Source organism: Melanaphis sacchari, unplaced genomic scaffold (genome assembly GCF_002803265.2).
Source record: "Melanaphis sacchari strain LSU unplaced genomic scaffold, SCAv2.0 Contig4_pilon_pilon, whole genome shotgun sequence".
Taxonomy (NCBI): Eukaryota; Metazoa; Arthropoda; class Insecta; order Hemiptera; family Aphididae; genus Melanaphis; species Melanaphis sacchari.
Window position 1 is genome coordinate 6684807 of NW_020271335.1, and position 26168 is coordinate 6710974.

The window sequence follows — 26168 nt, forward strand, 5'->3', positions numbered from 1 at the left end:
ATTTAAAATTTTATTAGACAATTGCATTTTTAATGTAGACCTTCTTTGTTTTTATTTATTTTTTAATTTAATTTATATAATCTATTTTTAAATAATTTTACAAATGTTTTTAAAAGTAAATTGTTCAACTATGAAATTAATTTAAGTTAAATTTTGATTTTTTATATAAGTACTAACTTTTTCTCAATAAAGCTAAGATAATATTTTATAATTTTGTATTTATTAAATTATGTAACAAAATGTATGTACAAATTACACGGTTTATGTTAATTTAAAAATGATAAATAATTACAAATTGAACAATCATCAAGCACGTCATGTATACGATCACAAGCATTTATTATTTTATAAATGTATGTTCTTGATACTTAATAGGATAATATATCTAAAAAGATTTCTTTTTTTATTTCATCCTTAACTTACAAATTTATACTTTTTTCAAGTAATTTATTCTCTCTCATTTATCTATAATTAGTGCTATCCTTACAGTCTATACTACCCCAATGAATTAATTTTTTTATTTTTATTTGCATAGTCACATCAAACATCTATTTTTATAAGTATTTTAATCTTTGCTCACTTCTCTTTAATGTTTTATTTTCCACTGTCCAACATATTCAATACCTACATCGGCTACATCTAAATGGAAGCCTAATCATTAAAAGCAAATAAATTTGGTTTATGGTCTTTAATAATATAACAAGCCTATAATTTCGTGAAAAAACCTATCTTGTCACTTATTCACTGTCCTTAGATCAAACTTATACATACAGTGTATATGATTTTAAGCTGTATTAACTACTATTAAGCACTATCCTGAGATCCTCAAATTAAAATGTGTGCTTTAATTCGAAATTCATGATATTAATCTACTGTGGATACTAATTACTATATAAACATATAAATATTAAATATAGTCGTAGAGATATTAGATATTAAACTTTGATGCTCAAGGCTCAACTGGTACTGTCTAACGTCTGCTGTAGGCTTGTACCTTCAAGTTTGTTGCTTTATAGTTGATGTAAAAAAATCAATAAATATATACAAATACAGAATACAATATCAGGTTTTCTCGTGATGCGTTCTATTTCTATTCTAATTATTCTATACATGAAAAACAGCAGTATCAAAATGGTTATGATAATACATTATCAACATATATTATTAAATAATATTATTAACACATCACGTTCAGTGTTCTACATGATAACATTTCTAATTGTTATCAAAACTGTTTAAAATTTCCAAAACTGATTATTGCATATTGTTGAATAAGTAGTAATTACATAGTTGTAATTTGTAATACAAACTTTCATTTTTATACTCAATAGATAACTTTCAAATAGCTTGTAGTTTTATTTTATTAAATATTTTAATCCTTAGATAAAAAAAATAAAAATGTTTTCGTCTCTGAAATATCTTAGTAAACCCACCTCAGGTTGTTTTTCATTACACTTTAAGCTTATTGGTTAACCAATATTCAATTTAATTTGTTCCAGATTTTACTAGTCGATTTATGTCCTCTCAAGTAAAAACCGCCGTTGTCATGTTAAATATGGGTGGGCCACAACATGTAGACCAAGTGCACGGTTATTTGCATCGTATAATGACCGATCGAGACATGATGCAGTTACCTTTTCAAAAGTGAATGCCAGAATAATTGCTTCAGTGGAAGTCAAAATGTATGAGTATATTGTATTTTTTTAGCACTTTGGGACCATATATCGCGAAAAAAAGGACTTCAGAAGTACAGAAAAAATATGCTGAAATTGGTGGCGGATCACCAATTTTAAAATGGACCAATATTCAAGTAAGATTATTAAGCTACTTATAATAGAACAAGGAATAATTGTTCTGTACCTGTTTTAGGGGAAATTAATGTGTGAAAAATTAGACAAAATATCTCCTAATACTGCTCCGCATAAACATTATGTTGCATTTAGATATGTTGATCCATTAACTGAAAATACTTTTGAACAAATACAAAAGTATGTATTAAATATTAATTTTACGGAAAATTTTGTAAATTTGTTTACATTTTTAGAGATGGTGCTGAAAGAGTTGTACTGTTTTCACAATATCCTCAATACAGTTGTGCTACCAGTGGTTCAAGTTTTAATGCCATTTATTCATATTTTCAAAATAAGTAAACTACACAAATTTTAATGATTATATTTTATTAAATATGTCATCTGTTTTTAGAAAATTTCCAGAAAATTTAAAGATGAGCATAATTGATAGATGGGCTACACATCCATTGTTAATCAAAACAATTGGTTCAAGAATTTCAGATGAAATAAAGAAATTTCCAGAAAGTGATAGAGATGATGTTGTCATCTTATTTTCTGCTCATTCTTTGCCTTTAAAAGTAATATATTTTAAGTTATTTTAGTCTTTTGTCAAGATAGTATAGCAAAATTGGTTTTTTATGTAAATATTTATAATCTAGAATAGAGATCGGCAATAGACAGCCTGCAGGCCAAATCTGACCTGACTAGTGAAGATGAAATAACTGGACTGCCAAATATACTTTTTTTTAGTGCTGGTTTTACACAAATAAGATTTTTATTGCTATTGACAAAAGTCACTATATTATCATAAAATATTCTATGATATTATTAACTAATATTTAAGTTTTTGTTTTGAACTTAAATTTTTTTTTCCAATAATCTGGATCACAGAATTTAATTTCTGATCTCTGATCAAAAGAATTGTTTATATTTTTTCCAAATTGTGAATACAACTTATACTCACTTGCCCTCTTTCTATCTGAAATAAATATTCCCAAGTAAACGGGTTGTTTTTTTATATTCTAAATAATTATTTAAAATTTCTTAATCCACAAGTAAATAAAAATGGCTTAATTTATAATATTATTTGCAAAAAAAATATTTTCAGTGACCCATCAAATACTTAATGTTAAATGTATGATTGTTACTGACATGTGAGAGTAATATAATAACAAGCTATAATATCCTTATTAGTTTTTTAATATTTTTAAACAGATGGTTGATAGAATAATATTTTTTTAAAGATAGCACAATATTTAAATAATTAGATTATAATTATAGAATTACCAAGTTCTCTTTGGTTTTAAAGATTCTTGTAATAAGAAATTATGTTTTTATTTTATTAAGGCTGTTAACCGAGGAGATGCTTATCCTTCAGAGGTGAGTTCAACAGTGCATGCAGTGATGGAAGAACTAGGTTATGCTTATCCTTATGCATTAGTTTGGCAGTCTAAAGTTGGTCCATTGCCTTGGTTGGGACCATTTACCGATGACGCATTAAAAGGTTTTAAATTAATATTGCAATCTATAGCTAAATTTGCTTATTTCAAATATATATTTGATTTTTATTTAAAGGTTATGTGAAGCAAGGCAAAAAGAATTTTATTTTAGTACCTATTGCATTTGTTAATGAACATATTGAGACATTACATGAACTTGATATAGAATATTGTAAAGAACTCGGGGAAGAAGTAAGACAATTAAATTATAGAAAACAGTAAAAACTGTATTTAAAATAGAATATTTTATGTATTATGTTTTATAATTGATGAATATTTTGATTTTTTAGCTAGGAGTCAAAAATATTCGTAGAGCTGCTGCACCTAATGACCATTCTTTGTTTATTGATGCTATTGCTGATATAGTGTCACAACATCTTCGAGAAAACAAACCTGTTAGTCCAAAATTTCTTTTAAGGTGTGCACATTGTATTAGTTCTCGTTGTTATGAATCAAAACAGTGGTTTTCCAGTGTCTGCAAGTCGAAATGACACATTTGAAGTATAAATGGTTCAACTATATTGAATCAATGTATTTTAAACAAACTGGTATTAATGGGAGATGGAAGTTTTATAGTTCAATAAAATTTATTTACACAAGTTTATTATTTTGTTTTCTAATATAATTTGTATTTTATAATAATAATTATATAAATTATACAAAATCACTTTTATACAAAGAAATTTTTTTTAAAACTTATTCAAATAGGGACTATACAAATATTAGTGTTGATGCCGTTTTTTGTTTTTGTTTTTTATTAAATAAAAATCCATTTATCTACAAACATGTTTTGTTATTTAAAGCAAACATGATGTAAACTTATGATTGAGAAAAAAGTTTTAAAAAAGGAAAGTATAGAAGTGTCATTGCACTTGTCTGGTTAATTTCTTTTAGAAAATTCATATTGAAAAATCACAGACATTCAGTTATTAATTTAATGAAAGCATTTAAGCCCTTCTAGAATTTTTTTTATTATATAGATACATATATATATATACATACTTATATACACATATACAAATATATACATGTATATATAAGTATAGTGTATTTAAAATGAGAAACATCAAGTGTACCTACATATAAGGGTAATAGAGAACATCTGAACATTGGCACAGTTATTTTGGGCGTTTTTGTAGTTATTAATTATGTTATACATACATAAATATATACTATTATATACATGTACATATATATAAATAAATAAAATGAGAACAAGATGTGATAGAATATTGTTTTACCATCTTTAGTGATTTAAGACGAGTTCTGTATATTATACATGAACCTGATCCAGTCAGTTACATATGACTAGCCCAATAGGTTACTCAAAACCTAAAAAAATATAATATACATGTATTATAATTTTAGTGACACTTAAAAATTATTAAGATTACTTGACGTACCAGGAGGTAAAAGAGGAAGGGTGTCATTTGCATGTGCATTAGAACCATCATGCAAGACGTTATTTGATGTACCTGCTGCTGAATTATTTGTATCATTATAGTTGAGGAAGTCCCAAATAAGAATAGTATCATCATGTGAAGAGCTGACTATTTGGAACTCATCAAACTGGAGTCGAAACACTCGTCCCGAATGCTCCTGCCGGACAAAAATTCCTCCTCTCTCAATCACGAAAAAACAACAAATCATAAAAGTGAACGTAGTGCAAAACGCTTACCATTAGTGTACGTAGACATAAAGTAGATGCTGGAGCTCTGGGATCTAAAGCTGCTACTAAATTCCATACTTTGATTTTCCTAAAAAAAAAAAAAAATTATTTTAACACTTAATACATGTACAATATGTTTTTTTAATAATTATTTCACATGACATATTTTATACACCAATTTTGTCTACACAGAAATAAATGTAGTATTATACATATAATGTCCTTTATATTTAGTTACATAAAACAAATAAAAATAATTTTATACAGTTTGTTTATGCTGCTACAAACATCGAATGACAACTGAAATGAATTTATATCTATTATATGAATGATTAAGCAAAGGTTAGACGAAGAGAATAACTTAAAATAATTATGAACCAAAGTAGAACAAGGAATGGAAAGTTAAGCGTACAAAGTACACAACAGTGCCATAGTTAAAAATTAAATACTGTCATAAAAATAAATCAGAAATACATTTTATAAAGATATTATAAACTGAAGAAATTTTAATAAAAATATTAAAATATGTATGACCTATTAGATATTATATAAATATTATTTATATTAAGTTCTTACCCATCGTATGCGCCACTGACAATTCTTTTACTATCAAATCTAATGCATCGTACCAGTTCTTCGTGACCTTCAAGTACTCTCAAACAAGCACCATATTCAATATCCCATAACCTTGTATAAATAAAAAAATGAAATTGTAAAAACTATATCTAAATAATGAGTGAATCAGATAAATTAATATATAATTGTTTTAATTAGTACCTGATGGTATTATCAGAACTTCCACTAACTACTAATCGATCTCTATATTGAAGACAGGCAATACCACGTTTGTGACCATTAAGGGTACGCACAAACTCACAACTTGATGTATTCCATACTTTAATGGTACGATCACCAGAAGCTGATACAATGTATTTATCGTCAAAATCAACAACGTTTACTGCAGCTCGATGACCAACCAAGACACGACGTAAAGTCATTTCACTAGTTGAAACCATATCCCAAACAGCTATTGATCGATCCTTTAATAAAAAATAATAAAGCATATTTGAGACTTAGTTATATAATAATAATAATAATAATCTAAAAATTACTTTTGAACAAGTGACCATCATATTGTTGCTAAACCTTAAATGTAAAACTGCTTCACAGTGGTGTATTAGAGTATTGACCATTTCACCTGTAGCAACGTTCCATACACGAACTGTACTATCGCTGGAACCGCTTACAATCACTTTGTCGTCATATTGCAAACATAAAACTGACCCGGTATGGCCAGTTAATACCTAAAAAAATTAGGTTTATTACATATTTCAATATTTTAAAAAAAGGATAAAATTTGTAATTACTACCTTAACACATTGTAATGTATTTCTATCCCATATTTTTATGGTATTATCACGTAAACCTGACACAATTTTATTGTCATCATACTGTAAACAGTATACACCTTTGGAGTTTTCTGAACGGCAATTTATCCTTTGTAATAGAAAATGGCCAGTTCGCCAATTTGATTCTATACTCTAAAAAAATAAAAATATTACTTTAGTTATAATAAATATATTGGTTTTAAATTTAGAGATAACAATATATTTTAGATAGATTATTATGAACTAATTTAAACTAAGTAAGTATATTATATTAAATGTTCTAATTGTTTTATTTTATTATTATCATTATATGTATGAAGTATTTATAGAAAAATGACTAAAAAAGAAAATATGTCAGATAATGGCGATTGCACTACTAAAATATTTAGAAAGCTCTCAAAAATGAGAATTTTTTTAAAATAACATCAATAAGTTATCTGACATTTGATTTATCTCAATAAAATATCATAGATATTTTATGGATTGTTATTATATAAGATTTTGAAAAAATAAATAAAAAATACATATAATAGCAATTCTAATTTAAATATATTTCAGGTATTTATGCAAAATTTAATTTTAATTTTAAAATAATTCATACTAATTACAATCCTGCCATATATTTTGAAGTTAAATTATAATATATATAAATTGTAATTTTATTTCAATATTTAATTTTAATAAGACAGTTTATTAGTTACATTATCTCAATATAGCATAATTATTAAAATAAATATCACATACTTCTATGTCTTGTATAATTTTAGGAAACAGAGCCCTGTAGGAGAAGTGATCTGGGTGGTGTTCACCTGGCTTTGGTTTGAACAAGTACTGAATCCTGAAATGTATAAAAAATAGCATGAATATTTATCTAATATACTGCATAATATAACTTACCACCCTCTTCGTTCAGCAAGTCCCCGCCATAATGAATCTGTGCGTACTTTTCGTTCAATTAACTTTTTCCAAAGCATACCTTCTGAAATTACCCTATACCATTCTTTACATACCAACTCTGCAGCATACAAAGATTCGGCATCAAGGTAAGATAAAATATTTTCAGCTACATGGTCTAGGCCTTTTTCTATAACATAAATAAAAATGTTTGTATAAAAACATCTTATACAGTTAAATTAAATACTTACTGGGTAAGAGTGATATGAAGTCTCTTTGTAGCATAGGTTTTAGATATGTGTCGATGTGTCCATGTTGGTAGTGACACATGCGTGCCAATAGGTGTTCGACAAAGTCGATTTGATGCTGTTCGCTCCATTTATCAAAGTACATAAGACACAGCTCTTGTTCGGTGGCAAATTGCGGTGATGTAACACCATTGGTTGTGGAATCTTTTCTAATTGTTGGATCGTATAAGATCGTCATTGGTGGATACTAAAAAAATGATAACACCATGAAAGCTTTTTATGTTTTTTGATATTCTAATACATAAATATAGTATCTACATGGAATTAAATACATGTTTATAAAAGGAGTTAAATGGATTAACTAGTTGATTTTAGGAAAGAATGTTTATTAAAGTAAGTTTCTTGAGTCAAATAAATATTTGATTATTCATTGTAAACTAACAGATGTTACTCGATATTATTATGGTTAACAGCTATACATTTTTTATTTTGAGAATTTAGAAATCATATTATATACCTAGATATAACTTTCATACTATATCTTTACATATTAACATTGTATTCATAAAGACCTATTAATTTATTTGTATGGTAATTCAATCTACATTATCTTACCACTTAAAATTAGTAAATCCTTGCAGAAAACCTGTATAATATAATATGCATTATCAAGAATAAATCCATGAAAAAATAATAATTAAGTTAATTGTAAATAGAATTATGCACAGTACATCTAATAATTAATTAAAATAATGTGTGTACTGTGTATGAATATTACAAAAACGAATGACATTTTTATAAATGTAATAGAAAAATGATTACATACTTGTTCAACTAGAACCATTTTGACACAAGAAATATTGTATACTATATATCTAAATGATTGTTTGAAAGAAAAACACTCTTAACCGTTTACTATACAATTTGTTTATAATTTTGAAAGACACGGCACAGCGGTATAGGAAAATATGATTTGAAACGCTTTTACTTTTCACTGGCTCATTGTCACGGTGATTGTGACGTTCGACCTTACGCGATGTGAAATTTAGATTTTTACGCTTTTCCCGCACTGTGGATAGCGATTAAATACAAATAAATCGCTTTTCTATTGGGCCACTTAGTTTTTTTTTAGTAAGATATATCTGTATTTATTCATTTTCTCATACTAGAAAGTTACTATATTTAATATTTAATGAACATAGTTCGAAGAATGATTTGATTATCCGTAAAAACATTTCATCGAAAATTATTAACAGGTACGTTTGAGTAAGGAAAGTTTTTATTTTTTTTTATTTAACACGATTTTCGGTCAAACATATGATATTAAATAATTTTCTATTATTTACTTAAGGGACAAAACGTAACAATTATATTTGTATGACAAATATTAAATAACAGTTTAGTCGTTATCCCGCACATAGGAATTAAAGTGACACGAAGTCCACCGATCCGACCGCGACGACAATAATATAACAGGAATGTCGAAAAGAATAACAACGATTAGATTGAACAGAACATTTTTCCGGGTATGGAAAATTCTAAAAACGGTTGGCGACTACGTGAGCGGCGCACGGTGGATTCAGATCACACAGCAAAAAACCAGATGGGTATCGCGAAACGCTGATGTGTACATAAAGGAAGAGTCGAGGGGGGGGGGCGTTCACACACGTTATATAAAGAGTTAAATTAAAGGTAAATATACAACGACAATAATAATATTACAATGACGACTACGCGAGAACGGAACGGGAAAGCACGACCGCGTACTCGAGACGCGCACACGCGACACCAAGAGCAAAACACGAAGACTTCGTCGTTAGCAGCCGGTTGGCGCGAGTACGAGGGCAATACACTGTGCGCGCACAAGCGGCGACGGCAGCGGTTACGGTGGTGGTGGCTGCGGTAGACGCGAGGAGAACTCGCTCCAGTCGGACGTAATAATAATAATAATAATAATAATAATAATAATAATTATTATTATATATAAAAAGCGGTATTGTTGTAGTGGCCAGACCAGTTTAGTTTCCCCCGTCGAACGTGTGGCTTTGGTCTAGCGAACGAACTCCTCTGTTCGCCGAGGACCGCGCGCGCGCACCGGTACGGATTCTCGAGACAACACGAAACACCTTGCCCCTCCAACCACCCACCACACATTATATTATTATTATTATTATTAGGACGGTCGGGTTATTACTATGAAACGTATTTGCTATTTACAATTATTTTATTTTTCGTATTTCAGTTCGTCTTCTCGGTCATTGTCGACACGACGACGTTTTGGCCGTGCTATCTTTTTTTTACCCGACAAAAATCAAACCAAGTCGCGGTGTCCGTCCGTCGGTCGAACGACGACTCAACTTAACTGTTCGACCTTCTAGTCGTCGTCGTCGGCGGCGGCACGGACGACACGCGTTATTTCCTATGTTTTCAGCAGGCTTCCACCACCACACCGTTTTGATCATAATTATTACGATATTACGTTAAATACACATACGAATCAAACATAACGCCCACAGCAGCTCATGCGCCTAAGGTTCCGGGACCCGAGTGTATATTACGACAACATACATCCGGTTGTACGCAGTCTTAGCATTTCCGCGAGTCGATTTCTAAGGTTATTCGGTATAATATTATTTATACTAAATAATATATATGATTGGCGCGCGTCGAATATTCGAGACGATAGTATGTCTAAAAAAATTATCTGGTTTTGACCTCGTTAACTTCAAACAAAAGTACAAAACGTTCGTTCAATATGCAGTGATTTTTTTGTATCATATTATCATTTACGTTTTTGTATTGTCGACTTCTTAATGATTCCGCATTGTCCTATACTGTTAAATACTAATAATAAGTTAAAAATCATTCAAATTAGTTTATTTTTAGCGTCCACTATTTCTTTTTGAATTATAATACTGATTTCAATAGATTAACAGTTAGATTTATTAATCTTTTATAAAACTATTGATATAATTTGGTAAAATTATTTTAATTAGGGCTAAAGCTAATACAATCATCAATCATTAACATTTAAAAATAAAATCGTACTTAATCATTCATTGATTACAGATTCGTCTTAATTTTAAATTTTAATTGATTCTTCTGAGGTTCACTTTTACATTAAATTGGTTAGGTTCTGTATTAATGAAAAATTATGCTGAATTAGTTTTGTAAGCAATTTGAAAAACATCTCGCTCGTCTTAATCAATTTTTATCTAATATTTTCATACGAATAGTTTTAAATTAAAAAATATATAATAAATATATGATTCAGCATCAAAACTCAATACACTTAAAATCATAACTATACGTATACAATATACATATTCTACTAAAAAATATCACAGTTCAATTTTAGAAATATTTTTACCTCATACTTAAGTATTTTCTTATCTCTCTTTTAATATGCTTGCAAATATGATAATTCATGAATGGTAAATTTTTGTTGAAAAAATAAAATAAAAATATGTGATTATTACGAAATAAATTTGTTTTATTTATCTACAAATATTTAATATTATTGAGTACCGTTGAGCCTGCATAGTGAATAATTTTTGCCGTGGAAATAAATTGTAAAACCTGTTATACAAATCTTATTTATTTGCCTATTTTTGACATAAAAATAATTTAAATACTTTAGTAGAAATTTGGATGTAAAAAAAAATAATATTTATATTGAATATATTTCACTTTATTTGGCTTAAGATACGTATGTTGATTAATTATCATCAAATTATAAATGTCAACTAGTTAAAAACTTAAATAATGTAATTATCTAGTGCTAACCATCAGTGGTATCCTAGGACAATAATAATATTTAACGCCCTAAAATCATAGGCAAAAATTAGTGAGAGGGTTGAAGGGCTCTAGCACCTACCCCAAAAATCAAAATTATTTGAAATGTTATTATTGGGTCACTTTACATTGATTTATTTATACGATAATTTTTAAATAAGAAGTGTAACAACTCAATCATTAAAAACTAATAAACAATAAATTAGATTAGGAAGTAGTTACATAAATGTATGAAAACATGAAAAACAAAAAAAACATATTTTACAATAATAGAGAAAATGACTAACAACTTTATTCAAATGTTTTTTTTAGCTTTAAGTTTTGAGAATTTTTTAACAAGACTTGCCAATCTGATATTCTAGACAATTTTTTCTTCAATAAATAATAAATACATAATATTGATAATGCTATAATGTACTTTAATAATGACCGTAATTATGAATCTCTTATTTTTTTCCATCAACTTGTAAAGTAGGAATATCTGTTACAGTTGTATACTAAACTTGATTAGGTTAAATTAATTAAAATTAAATATTAATAAACACACATTCATTTTAATCAAGATAAATTACTTAATGTTTTACATTTTATTATCAATGACTATATAAATGACTTGAATGAATTAACCACATTGTTCATTTGTTCTTTATCTATATTGACTATATTCCACGTTTCATAAAGATTGGCTCAACATATTATTTTTAATATTCGTTTAAAGGCGGATTTCAAATATTTTCAGTTGTGTACTATGTTAAAATTATTTAATTTTGTCGAAAAAGATATCAAATCTGAATAAGACCTCTGTTCTAGTAAATATTTTAAGTCCCTTGTATAATTGTTATCATTATTATACAAAAAATAATAATACTAGATAGGTACCAATACCTATTTATACCAGTTTATTTAGAAGTTATCACTGTATGGTGGTATGGTTTCGAACCTAGTAAGCAACATTTTTGTTGGTGGTTTATTATAATATAAAAACTTCAAAAGAGCTTTAGTCTTCTTCCAAATCTTAAACATTATTCCCGCCTAAGATTTACACTTACCTTTATTTTAAAATAAGTATTTAATTTTGTAGTTTTTCTGACAAAATTTTCTTTTCTTTCTTTTTTTGTTTTCGACATTTTTCTATACTAAAAACCACTTTGTGTTTATATTCCTTGGACATTTTAAAAGCTGATATGAAAATCCATTTAAATAAAATAAAAATTAACTTTTTAAAATTGTAATTAACTAACTCTTTATTGCACGAATACTTTTTGACGTTTTTAATATTTATATACACAGAATAAATTTAGCGATGGTGCGGAACTATTTACCTTGATATTATTGATATTATGTTATAATCATGTCAATTATTCAATAATACTAAATTTTTCGAAAAATGTTTAAAAATAGCTTGTTAATTGTTCGTTCGTCAGAACACACGTTCCAACAGCCTCCCCTTCCCTTCGAAGGTTATTAGCAGTGGACAGTTAGCAGTGTAGCCAGTGTAGGCATACATACCAGTCCATTATCATAAATTATAACACATTTTTCATAAATAAAATATTTTATTTTATTTTATCTTTATAAGTATTTTAATGCTTGTGACCGTGACAAAAACTTGGAGTATGAACTAATGAAAAAGTACCACCTATTTTGCTACTCTGGAGAACTTTTTCTAATTGCCCCCACCCTTTTGCACAACCCTGGTATCATCATAATGTGTAAATATATTATTAATTTTAATAAATGATAAAATAAGTAGTTTTTATTTAATTTAATAAGTATCCATATATTATTATTTCTAAACTTAGATATTTTAAGATAAATACATATTTGTATGTCGATAAAATAAAAAGAATAAATTATTAATAAAATGTTATGACACCAGAACGATTGAAATGTCTTAAAATATAAAAATTCAATTAAATCTGGAATTAATCATAATATTATTACGATGTAAAAATATAAATTTTTATACAGGCCTTAAAATTTACGTCGCAGTGACGGTGATTCATCTACAACACAAAGTATACATAATAGAATGCAGTATATTTCTCCGACTATATAGTTACCAACTGCATGAACCTGACAGTTATTTTTAATTTAGTCACTGTTTTTTTTTACAGGGTGTTTTTTTATGTAACTTTTTTTTAATTGGCACACTGAAACTAAAATTTTAAATTTGATAATAAACCTAATGGCGTTTCAAATAAATGTATCTATATAATATACTAAATAACCGCATTGAATTATTAAAGCTAGTATTGCATGTCTGTATAAAAACAAATAGTAGATTGAACAATAAAAATTTTAATAATCAATTAAAAATTAACGACACTATAGAAAGAATGATTTGTAAAATACCAGCACTTAACAGCACATATAGTCGGTCTGGGCTAATAGTTGTACACTAGTCGATATTAACACCATATGGTATAATAGAGCAAAGTATTATTTAAATAAATATTAAAATGTTATTAATAATAACAACTAGATTTTTGGTACTTACATTTGTTTTAGAATAGTGTAAGCTTATGAATTTTTTTACGCATACTCGTATACTGATTATTGTTATTATATGATATAAATTTGTAAAAAAAAAAATATCGAAATCATTAAATAATTATAGTACTGGTAATAAATAAGTTTTCTTTTTTCTTTTTATAAATTAATACTTTGCATAATAGAGGTATAATTTTAAACATATTTATTATATTTGTATACCTATTGTTTACTAAATTTCCAAAATTAGTTTTAATAGGTAATAGCTAATAAGTATACATCAATTTATTCCACAAGATATCTATTTAAGTTTGATAATAATAATTGAAGGCACAAGTATACTATTATATCATTTAATAAGTTTATACTACGAAAAATGTTGATATTGAAATTCACATTAAAGAGTAAAAAATAATTATAAAGTACTGTGTTGTAATGATGGAATTACATTTTCTAATGAATAGTTATTGTGTAATCGGAACACTTTCTCTAACAATAATTAAAATGTTAAACAATATAAAATTGACGTAATTATGAAATCTCTTCGAATAATTCAAATTAACCAAGTCTTCGAATTATATAAGTAAACTTGGATTAAGGATTAAGGAGGCAGGAGTATATAGACTCCCAGGCTACAAAAAATATAATTTTTTTAATCATATTAAGGTAGGGTAAATATATAGGTATTTTTTTTTTTACGCACAATATTTAATTAAATAACTACTACATTATTATAAATTTTATAATAATGTAGAAAATACCTATATCTACTCTAACTTAATAGGATTAAAATATTTATTTTACGAAAGAATTCAGATTTTTAAAATAATTCACTAAACATACTTTGAAATTTACAGAATATGATATAAACATTTATTTCATAAAAAGATAGATTTTTTTTTTTATTGAATACATTTTTGAGCTATTAATCAACATAATCAATTCTGTAATTAATATATACCGCTATCTCTCTCTCTCTCTCTATATATATATATATATTTATAAAACTAGAATACCTAATAGTTAGGTACAAATGCACAATAATTATACAATGTATGTAATAAAACTACAGTCTTACAAGCTACATTTTTTTGCGTAACAAGTACGTCAATATACGTAAAATTTATCCACGTATATTGTACACGTAATTTTCTTGTTATGTAATTAAATGATCTTCCATTATTTTATCCTATCAAAATATAATACTATTTAAGTATTTTATGAAATTTAGAAGAAATAACAATTTGGCGTAAAGAGCAAAAATACCAATAATAGCAAAAAACTTCATTTAAGTTAGAAAAACAATTGGTTTACAAATCTGATTTCTTTTTAGTGTAAGGTTTAATAATAGTCAGAAGTTATGTTTTAATTTATAAGATTTAAGGTTTCAATTATTTAATATCATAATAATCTTAATTGTCGTTATATTGTTATACTCAAGATAGATAAATAAACCCATCTTGGATATACCTGTAGTTAAGGTATTATTATTATTATTATAATTATTACTTCACACAATATATACACACACACATATGAAATACAAATACACCCATTCAACATCATTTAAAAGAAGATTAAAAAGGATGGTTTTTACATGTATTATTATATTCTAGATAATTTATCTATGGTTGTACCAATATCTTAAGTTTATTAGTCATTTAACAATGATTGGAATAACTTAAAAATTATAATGATAAAAAGATTATTATTTATTAAGACATTTTTTCAAAACAAAAAAAAATAAATATATTTAATTTAAGTAACAACTATAGGGTACTATAACTATCAATAAATGACAAATAATAACAAAAGAGAGAAATAGAATTTTGAATTGTCACAAAAAAAAATCTAGAGCAAAACGAAGATTCTATTCATCCGAGTCGTCCCGGTTCGAATATAATTAGGGGTCAACGGTCTCTAGCGGTTATAAGAGATGACTAGCGGAGGTAAAATACGCCGAGACAAAAAGATTTGTTTTTCCCTGTGAATACAGAATTGTAATACATCAACTAGCATTATAAACTAAATTAGAATCGGATGAAAATCAAAATGTCACTCAAGGCCCACATATTATTGCTGAAAAATTTTTTTATCTATCGTATTAAGTTATTATTTAATACACCGATTTAATAAAAATATCTAAAAAATACATAAATTTAAGTTGGTATAGTTAGTTTATATACCAACGATTAAAAATACACAATATAATATGTATTACAAAATCATATTATTGATGGTTAAATGAATTTTTAATAATTTAACAACTGAGTATATAATAAATTTAATTTTAAGTAATTTGTTTAATTTAATATAAAGTTGCCGTAAAGACATATATTAAATTAAATTAAAATACCTGTCAAATTTCCCGTGTATTATATTATTAATTATTAGTATATTATTATAGATACTATACCTATGAAATACTTTATTATGAATTTTAAATGTTGAAAAATAATTTAATAGAACTTGTTAAAATATTTTGAACAGGATACACGCAATAAAAAAAGGCGGGCAAATGTGTACCGTTTTGTTGTACATTAGATTTCGAGTGGGTCACTATATGGGTGTGTTAAATTTGAATTCTATAATAAGTTGTTGTATATGAAAAACGATTCTATGAAGAAACGATATGTCAGCTCCGTTTAAAATCTGAAAATTGTATGACAAGCAATGAGAAATGTTTTTTGAGTAAATTGTAATTATTGTAAGCAAAATTACAAAATTTTATTTTTAATGAATAAATAAAAATACATAACTAAAAAGTGTTTATTTTAGTATTATAGCAACAAAACGGTAAAGTATTTAATATTTAAGTTCATATTAAATATTAGGAATGGATTTTATTTTTTTATTAATATAAAATACCTTGTGTAATAACGTACAATATTAAACATGTTAGAGGTTAATAGGAAAATATTAATAAAATATAAATTATGTATGTTTTTATAAAAAAATTTCTCAAAAATATCGACGAATATGGAAATTCTTTCTGTCATCATATGAAGAATATAAAATAAAGTTGTTACGTAATTGAAATACATGAATATTTTAGTTATTAAACAAGCGAAGCTTTTTATCAACACAATAATTATTGTAATATAAACAAGTTTGAACACATCTTTGATAAAATTAAAAACCATAGAATATAGGATGAAATATAGGTTCAACGAGAAAGCTTTATAATCTAGAGACTTTAGTGGTTTTTAAACTGTATTATTTATGGAGCTTTTTAGTTGCTATAAAAACATTTTGAAGTTCAAAATATAATGAATATTAATATCAAACCAAGAAAAATGTTTAAAAATTATGTACCGATATGATTTGTGTTAAATTGATTTTTTTTTTTTTACAAGGAATTAAAATAAAATTGAATTAATAAATGACAATATAATAAAGGTAGCATATTGTTTAACGGTTATATGTTTTTATTTATCTGTCTAGACCCGACCAATATTTTCTAGGTTCAAAGTCGATTATTTTGAACAGTGTTTATAACAAAGTGCAAACACGGTACCAGCGTGTCTAAAATTACATAAACGGTGTCCGTTTTGCTTATGGATTTAATAATTGTTTAAAAAGAATATAATCTATTTTTATAGTGTGCAATATCTTAAGGATGCAAATTTAACGTTTTACCATGCTTTTAATGTATGAAGGTTTTTAATAAATCGTTTGTATTGTTTTATACGTGATTATATGGTATTAAAGTGCAATATTAACACGGTGAATTAAAAACGTGACAGTGAATAGAATACCGTGTTTTCATTATACTGAGGTGTCTATTTCCACAGTGAACTATAGTACAACTGTTGAACTGTATGAAAATAATAATTTTATGCATTAAAGGATCAATGGTGTTAGTTAAACACTGTGTGTCTGTGCCGGTAATCATGAGAAGTATTTATAAGCACGTTTTAAAATAAAAAAACATTTTGATCTTAAATTTGGAGAGTGGTTTCTGTTAAAAAATTGGATGTAGTTAGTATTTTCAGAATATTAAAAGTAAAATTCAAATAATATTTAAAACAATTTGATAAAACAAAAAATTATACATAGAAAAATGATAATTTTTCAACAAAATTGAATTTGTTTTATTATTGTAATAAATAATAAGACTTGAAATTTTCATAAAATATTTACTATTGTATTGACTAAAACAATATATGATATAGAATCTTTTTCAAAATATAAGCTTGAAAATTTAATACAAGATTCTTTAAAATAAAATTCTAATAGAAATTAAAAAATATCAAAAATATAATTTTTTACAAGTTCATTTTTTTGGAAAATTCATTAAAATTATAAATTTTACAAACCATAGGATGTTTTGTAATTTAAAATCCATAATTTTTTTATTTTATTATTTAAGTTTTGAAAAATCGATACAAGATTTCTTATAAAATTAAATAAAAGTTTAGAGTAGTTACAGTATTTTTCATAAGTGATTGAAGTTTAAATTTTGAAGACATAGTTTGAATATTAAATTGTATAAAAACAATAAATAGGATAATTTAACCTTAACTAATATTTGTCATTTTATAATTATTCATAATATTAAGACTATTTAGATTTGGTAAAAAAGCATGTAAATGTAATACAAGACTCCACATGAGTTGTTCTTATAGAAATTAAATTTTTTAATATAATAGTGTGGAGTTTTGTTTTAATTCAAAAAATGATGATTCTAATATTCTTTAATGCTACTAATATATTTATCATTCTGTTATTGTTTTTAACACAAATTATGTAACAAGTTTTCATTTTAATGTTATTTATTTTTAAGTAATTGGTCAGCAATGATTTTAGTAGTTCTAAAAAAAAAAAACAGATTATTTAACAGTCTTTATTACAATCACTAAAAATAATAATGTTCTGAACTGTGTCATAATGGAATCTATTAATTTAAACACAATATGATGATTACAACATTTGGATTAAAAAGTTATCAGTGGGTTATCAAATCATTATTATAATTTCTATTTGGGTATGTGATCATTATCTATTTTGTTTATTATACAATATTATCAGAGGTTTGAATAAATTAAAACAAAAGTATTTTTTATTTTTTTAATTGTTTGTCAATGACAAAATTATACTTAACTACCTCCAAAGTTATGTTATATAGACAAAAAAGTATTTTTTTTAATAATTTTATTGTACAGTTATTTTGATTAAATATTTTGTAATATAAACTAAATAAAACTATCTATAGACAATTGTATTAAATACTTAAGTAAAAGTATTTAAATACTTTTTTACTAGGACAAAATATTTATTTTTTAAGTATCTGTATTTAAAATTAAATACCTACTAGTTTATATATTTTTTAAATTCTATTTTATCACATTTAATAAAAAAAATATGTAAGTTGTATAAAATAATTATATTCTTTTATGTAACTTATATTCGACCTACAATTCAAATACCTTGACAAAAAATAAAAAATAAATGAGCAATTTACAGTTATACCTAATGATATAGTATAAAATTCTCTATAAAATTAATGCTAAAAAAAATTTGGTTCTGTCAAGAGAAAAAAATGGAAGTATTTTTTTATTAAGCATTCAAGTATGTATTTTGAATATTTTTAAAAATTATCTTTTACAAGACAGCTAATATGAGTATACCTTAGTTGTAATATATAGTATTTACCAATTATAGATGTACAAGTTTTAAAAGTAAAATTACTAATAAGTAATAACCATTACTTTACACAAATACTGAAAACTGAAAATATTTTGATTACCCTAAATTAAAATTTCTGTCATACTTCTAAACGGTTGAACCAACTATGTGTGACAGGTATCTACAAACTTTGTTTCTACTTTAGAGTTTAGTTTAATGCAATTTCTTGTAATTATTGACACAGTTTCATATAGATCAGTTATAGAAATGGAAGAAGTATTTGCATAGCTTTTTTATTAGGAGGTAATATAAATTTGCAATACTATTACTAGGTATATCAAAAATGTATAGATTATATTTTGTTAAACATTGATTCTAATAATAAAATTATCAATTCTATGATTTCTATAATTTTTTCATTTTATATTATAACAAAGTATTCTGATTATCATTTATTAAAAATAGGTTTTTAATCAAAAATAGTTTTTGAATCTATTTTATATCTTCAAATTTTTTTTAATAACAAAAGTATTTAATTTAGATGTCATACAAAGTCATGGTATATTTTGTTAAACAAGAGGTATTTTACATTAAAAGTTTGATATAAATATCAAAAAATACAAGTTATATCATAGCTGTTCAGCTAATCTATTAATGTCAAAGAATTAATCAATTTATAAAAATAAATATTAATTCAGAGTTTGAGAAGTAAGTTCAATATTATTTATCTTTGTTGATCAACTTTATATCAAATACAATAATACACAGCTAATAATAATAGTCACACAAGAATTAATGAAGAGTTAAGGAAATTACATGAGCTTTACTTGCTAGAGCTGTAAAATAGCTAACCATATTATTAAAATGCTTTTGTTACCTTTTTGTTTTTTTCCCCCAATATTTAGACTACAAAGGTCTTAGGTCTATCTATTTAAGTTGATCATACGTTTGAGAAAAAAAAATAAGCACATTTGTCTTTGGCATAACATAATAAGTTTCAATAAAATGATAAAATTTGGTAATACATAGTACAGAGATATGACAGAGATAATTTTATTGTGACACACCTTGTGCATTTAAAAAACTTTAACATATAAAGTCTACCATGGATAACTATATCTATTATAAAAACAAGAGCAATTTACTTTTCATATATTTTTTTTTTTGTTAATTAAGTAGGATTTATTGATGAAAGACATTATTTTTCAACGGAATATGAAGAAAATGGTGCAATTCTCTGTTTCAATAGTAAAAACAATTCACAGTAAAACACTATTCATCAATATATCCATAGGAGAATTGTATTAGCAATGAATGATAACTAAAGACTGAACTGATGGTATGGTATTAATGACATTTTGTAAAATGCAGATAATTTATCTAAATTATAAATGTAAAGTAAATAATAAAAGAAAACAATATTAAATTAATTTGTATTTAATTGCATTTTTAATAAAATATGTGAGTTTAATGGTATAATATTAATGTAGTATAAAAATCATATCTATAGATGCCTAGCTTTTTATTTTATTAAAAATTGTTCAAAATTTAATAATTACTAATATAAATAATCTAAAATAATATTATTTTCAGTCTATGTACCTAATCCATATAATAGATATAGTAGATAAATATTACAAAGCAACTAAAAACACTAAATTTGATTTCATTAACTTAAAGATTTAGTAGTAAATAAAAACAAAAATATAAATGATCTATAATAATAAATTATAAAATGTATACTTAACCTATAAACATGTCATTATGACAGTAATTGTCATATTGTGCAAATGGAGATAGTCTTTTAAAACTGTCAAGATAATCGTAACTATCATGTTTTACTATAGTAATGTGAATTTGATTAAGAGTATAGAAAGTTATATTTAATTCATATATTTCCACTATGTATTATTATAGTAAATGAAATATGTATTAGGTTAATGAAATGCTTAACTATATTAATTTTTCATGAAAATAAACAATGTTTTATTTTTAAGGTTTTTCTAAAAAACTTTATCTCATAGCATTTTTTTTAAACAAAAAATCCCATAAATACAGTTTAAGAACTTCTGGAATATCTATTAATATTTTAGGTCTAACACAGATAGGGGTGGTAATAGGATTGTCCTATTATTTAATGATATTAGGTATTACTAGATTTTTCAGTTGATACAGGCAGAATGTTATCAATGTTATCATGTTATGGACATATTTAATGTTGAATATCAATGTATTATAATTCATAACTTTAAAAGTAATAATAAACTATCATAGTTGAAATAAATAATTATGACCGAAGCTCAAGTTTGTAATAATAAGTGATATGCATTTTAATAAATAACTAAATGCATATGTAAGGACTCATTTATCTAATATTTAATTTAAAATAAATACCACTCATTTTATTACTATAAATATATGTACATATTATACTTGTATATAACAAATCATTTAAGATATTAAAAGAAAGAAAATTAAAATAAAACTATTTTTTATAGATGATATAGTTTAACTAAAATATGTATCTATTATTAGGTACAATACTTATTAAATATTTCAATATTCTATACACTAAAATATAAAAAAACATACAACATACACTCAACGCTTTTTGGCTTCATTCAAATTATCATACTATATTATTTAAACAATAAACTCATGGAAATGGTATTAAAACGACACACTACACAATTAGTCCACGACTATGAACAAACTTGAAGAAATAATGTATTACCTAACAAACATCTTTAAGTCATACAGTGAGTATCTCAATTACTAATCAAAATATATAAATAGTATATTGTAAGCCAGATGTGTCCTTTTATTTATTTATATACTTTCTAAATAATATATTTTTAGTTTTTAATATAACTGTTAAATATAATTTAGTTTAAAACTATTTACAATATAAGTAGATAAATATTTGCAATCCGGGTAGGTAATAGCTGTTATACAATGAAACTTCCAAAGTCCGAAGTCTCAGTAGGCAACAAAATACATTTCTGTTATAGATAAATTTATTAAATAGAATTAAATAAATTTGATTTTAATTTAATTAAAAGAAAGTTTTTCAGTAATATAATAAGTGATCTATGTAAATATGTACTATGACTTTATGATTTAGTCAATTTTTAATATGGGTAAAAAACAATGATTTTTTGCACACGGTTTAACTTCCTTAAAATAGTATTTTTGTATATTTATAGATAATATATTTTTAATTAAATTAAGTACATGCAATAGCCAAGAATTTGTACTTACCTACTTAAGAGTTTTGTATAAATTATTTTTTATATTATCAAAACAAATCAATTTTATAAATATACATAGCTATGTTTAAATACATCTAGCAACTTTTATTGCAATTTGTATGAATAGGACCTTAATGATGACAAATAATGAATAATGATAGATATAGTGATAAAATATTTATTATTATTTTAAATTTAGTAATAAACAATAGTAAATTATTGAACAATTACTATGAAAAATATTTCTCCAATTATGGGACTCACTAACCATAGGTATCTAAACATATTTTTTAATAAAAAAAATATCATATTTGAATTTAAGTAGGTATCTAAATAAAATGATACACATGAATAAATAAATAAAAAAAAATTAAATAAGAAAAGGAAATTGCGACTATTTTTTAATTAAGTTAAGAATGTATATAATTTGTGTATTAATTCACTTGTTGAAAGCAAATTACTCAAGAACCTCCTAGTTAATGATAGATATGTAGTTATTTAAAAGTAGCATTACCTTCTTATTTAATAAAAAAAAAAGTATAGAAGTAACACAAATATTTCCCGAGGTATTTCCAATTATTTATTTACTAGGTATTTAATTAGGTATATTCTTAGTATATTTATGAAGTACATCAGCCAAAAGAGTGTTTTGGGTATTAAAACATCCCTCCTCAAAGATACAAATATATAACTAGAAAATATGTTAAATGCAAAAATGCTTCAGGTTAGGTTAAAAATTAAAATAAGATTATATTTTTCATATATTTTATTTAAAGAAATATTCAAAAGTTAAATGTATTATATAATTTATTAATGCGACCATATGACTCCACAAAGGATGTATGAACAGCTACTTTCTAAGCTGCATTTAGATACTAAATTAAAACATTTCCCTTTAAAAAAATCCTAACTACGCACTTGATATTTTTATACTATATTTAAGTATATTTATATTGATGCATAGTAAACAATATGAGCTTAAGTATTTTAGGTAATCTGGTCTGTTAATCAGCAAATGTATATCATACATTTTTAGTTTTTAAATTAGCTAGATATGTAGGTGGGTACTCAAAATTGTTTAAGATTCTTTTTTGAAATTACATAATGAGTTTAAACAATTTATATGATAGTATACATTTACAATTAAATTTATGACTATAACAGTAATACGTGTTAAATTTTATAACCGGGACTATTTTTGAACATGAAACAAAAAAGGCATCTAATTAAATATATATCCAATAAGTCTAAAGATAGGTAATAGTATATCATTATAATATAAGTAGTCAATTATTAATTGTAAATCAATACAATTTTTGGTAATATTTAGTATATGATAAATTACCACTAGACCATTGAAATCTGTTGAACATGTTTTGTCAAGTGAAAGGGAAGACTGGACGATAAAAGGACAAGGTGATTTCAACGTTAATGTTAATACTAGAGCAATAGGTTTATGTGTTTACCTGAGGACTACCGATATCGTCATCGACTATTTTATCAGTTTCCATAGCAGTCACATTGTCCCTATCCATTTGACTGGGAGCCACATTGAACGCACAGCAACACTCATTCTTGCGACAACATCGGTGTTCGTTTAGTGGCTGGTGAAATTGATTGTAGTTGTCGTTGCCGATAGACTTGATGGAAAACAATTAATCGCACCGATGCGTTGTACACAGGAACCCGACAAAACACACGATTTCTGAACGATACACGCGCGCACACACAGCTAACACCCACTGACTCGAGGGAGCGCGACACGGCTGTGTTGTCGTCTGTGAAATGATAGCGTGAGGCGGCGGCGGCGACGGGTAATAAATAAAGCAAACGATAGAAAGAGTAAAATATGTTAAAGATTTAAAAAATTATTTATATCAAATACGAAAAACAATATTATTATTAATCTAATACAAACAAAAACAAAAACTGACAAGAATTATATTAATAATATTATTAGTGGTACTTATATCACCCGGGACGGTTACCGTGCGCACAGACTACAGTAGTACTAGTGCGGTGTACACGGGTTTACACGTACATAGAACTATTATATCAACATTCAATAACACGGTGGCGATTGGCGAATATCAGTCGAGCAAAATCATTTTCACTACAAACGAGAGAGACGGAGAATTCTGAGTTTTTCAGAATTTTTCGCGACACGAAATGGGTTTTAGGTTGACGGGTTGTTGTCATTACAGTGTGACCATCTCCGGGCGCAAAAAATATCCCGTATTTCTGTCTGTGTTCGCTGCCGACGTCGTACGTGTACCCAGCTACACGGGTTCGACGCCTTGAGTCTCGACCTCACCACTCATTAATTCGTATTCCTAGGCGTACGTATTGTACGTAACGTCCATCAGTCATATTATTGCATATTTACATAAAAATATCGTTTCCAATTTTCCAACACATGTAATATATTTAATTTCATGTGTTTCACCTTGACGGTTGGGTTTTTAAAATTCTTTTCTTTTTTTTCGAAAACTCGAAAACAAATATTACTAACCATACACAAATTATTTAAACGTTTTTATTCCGCCCGTTACTTTAATACCGTGGTACCAACCATCACGGTATTCAATCACTACTATCACACGACGTTACCGCTTTATTTTAATTTCTAGACAATACGATTTATATCAAATTGATGTGTCTAAAATTTAAAAAAATTGTAGGTTTTCGTATATTTTAATGGTGTTAAATTATTTATGCGATTAGAATAATTTGATTGATTATTAAATGCTAGTAATACTATGTACTATCATAAAAAGTTTTTTGTTTTTAGATTTTTAAGCTTTAACAATAGATTTAGGTATATATATGTATTCAACACACTTACTTTTTATTTAAAAAATTAGATTTTCTCTAACAAATTGTAGCATTGATAAAATATGTGCAGTTATAAATAGACAAATATCATTGTAATACGTCAATCAACGGAAAAAATCGAATAATTGCAGATATACTGGTAGGTACAAGCGCATACTAATAATAGTTAATATTTATTAACTTTACGTCATCCATATTCCATACTTGTAAGTTATAACACACACACAGATACATTTATTAGTCATAATCATGCAAACGTGCGGTTACTCATGATAACCATGGAATAATCTATAGTCATAACTTATAACGTCTATATCTTGTTTTGTACGATTTGCACATAATATGCTCATACCTATACTTATAAGTTATAAATTACGTATTTAGCTTATAAATAGTCATTTAAGTTCATGGCAATTTAACGAAAGTTAAACGATAAATATTTAATTTTAAAATAATTGATTTTTTTTATACAATAAAAATGTACACATTAGACTAAAAAATTTAATTTTTAATGTTCGATTTATGAATTAGTGTGATTATATTTTTTCATGAACAGATGATAGCAGTATCAAAATTTTAATGTAATACCTATTTAGTTTTTTTTTTAATATTAAAAATACTAAAATATATATTTTTTCTAAACGCACGCACCTGTAATCATAACGGTGTGTCGATACG

General features: G+C 25.6%; 2 protein-coding genes across 5 annotated transcripts; one reads left to right on the plus strand and one right to left on the minus strand.

The window, feature by feature from the left end:
* Positions 1–1263: 1263 nt before the first annotated feature.
* LOC112598725 (ferrochelatase, mitochondrial) lies at positions 1264–3893 on the plus strand. Its single transcript, XM_025345299.1, has 9 exons — positions 1264–1438; positions 1500–1644; positions 1708–1810; positions 1870–1988; positions 2045–2146; positions 2203–2368; positions 3138–3294; positions 3366–3481; positions 3580–3893. Exons 1-9 carry the CDS (start codon positions 1399–1401, stop codon positions 3778–3780), a joined length of 1149 nt encoding a protein of 382 aa, XP_025201084.1. The 5' UTR covers positions 1264–1398; the 3' UTR covers positions 3781–3893.
* Positions 3678–24845, minus strand: LOC112598724 (beta-TrCP). 4 transcript variants are annotated; one of them, XR_003114905.1, is made up of 12 exons: positions 24122–24845; positions 7492–7735; positions 7244–7430; positions 7091–7184; positions 6329–6499; positions 6071–6262; positions 5736–5998; positions 5535–5645; positions 4968–5046; positions 4693–4888; positions 4531–4621; positions 3678–3764 (listed from the first exon to the last, which is right to left on the minus strand). XR_003114905.1 is itself a non-coding variant. In XM_025345297.1 (11 exons), exons 1-11 carry the CDS (start codon positions 24188–24190, stop codon positions 4611–4613), a joined length of 1614 nt encoding a protein of 537 aa, XP_025201082.1. In that variant the 5' UTR covers positions 24191–24845; the 3' UTR covers positions 4331–4610. The 4 variants fall into 4 exon arrangements, 3 of the variants coding, with proteins under 3 accessions (XP_025201082.1, XP_025201081.1, XP_025201083.1); XM_025345297.1 differs by lacking the exon at positions 3678–3764 and having other exon boundaries at positions 4331–4621; positions 4693–4885; XM_025345296.1 differs by lacking the exon at positions 3678–3764 and having other exon boundaries at positions 4331–4621.
* Positions 24846–26168: the final 1323 nt, after the last annotated feature.

What these genes read in the sequence shown, in the direction of transcription:
- LOC112598725 (XM_025345299.1), top strand. Translation starts at nt 1,399, where the DNA reads ATGTTTTCGTCTCTGAAATATCTTAGTAAACCCACCTCAG. An exon ending in ACTTTTGAACAAATACAAAA is followed by an intron (nt 1,989 to 2,044) that starts GTATGTATTAAA and finishes TTACATTTTTAG; the next exon opens with AGATGGTGCTGAAAGAGTTG. An exon ending in TATTCATATTTTCAAAATAA is followed by an intron (nt 2,147 to 2,202) that starts GTAAACTACACA and finishes ATCTGTTTTTAG; the next exon opens with AAAATTTCCAGAAAATTTAA.
- LOC112598724 (XM_025345296.1), bottom strand. Translation starts at nt 24,190, where the DNA reads ATGGATAGGGACAATGTGACTGCTATGGAAACTGATAAAATAGTCGAT. An exon ending in CTTCATATCACTCTTACCCA is followed by an intron (nt 7,431 to 7,491) that starts GTAAGTATTTAA and finishes TTTATGTTATAG; the next exon opens with AAAAAGGCCTAGACCATGTA. An exon ending in TGATGGTCACTTGTTCAAAA is followed by an intron (nt 5,999 to 6,070) that starts GTAATTTTTAGA and finishes TTTTTATTAAAG; the next exon opens with GATCGATCAATAGCTGTTTG.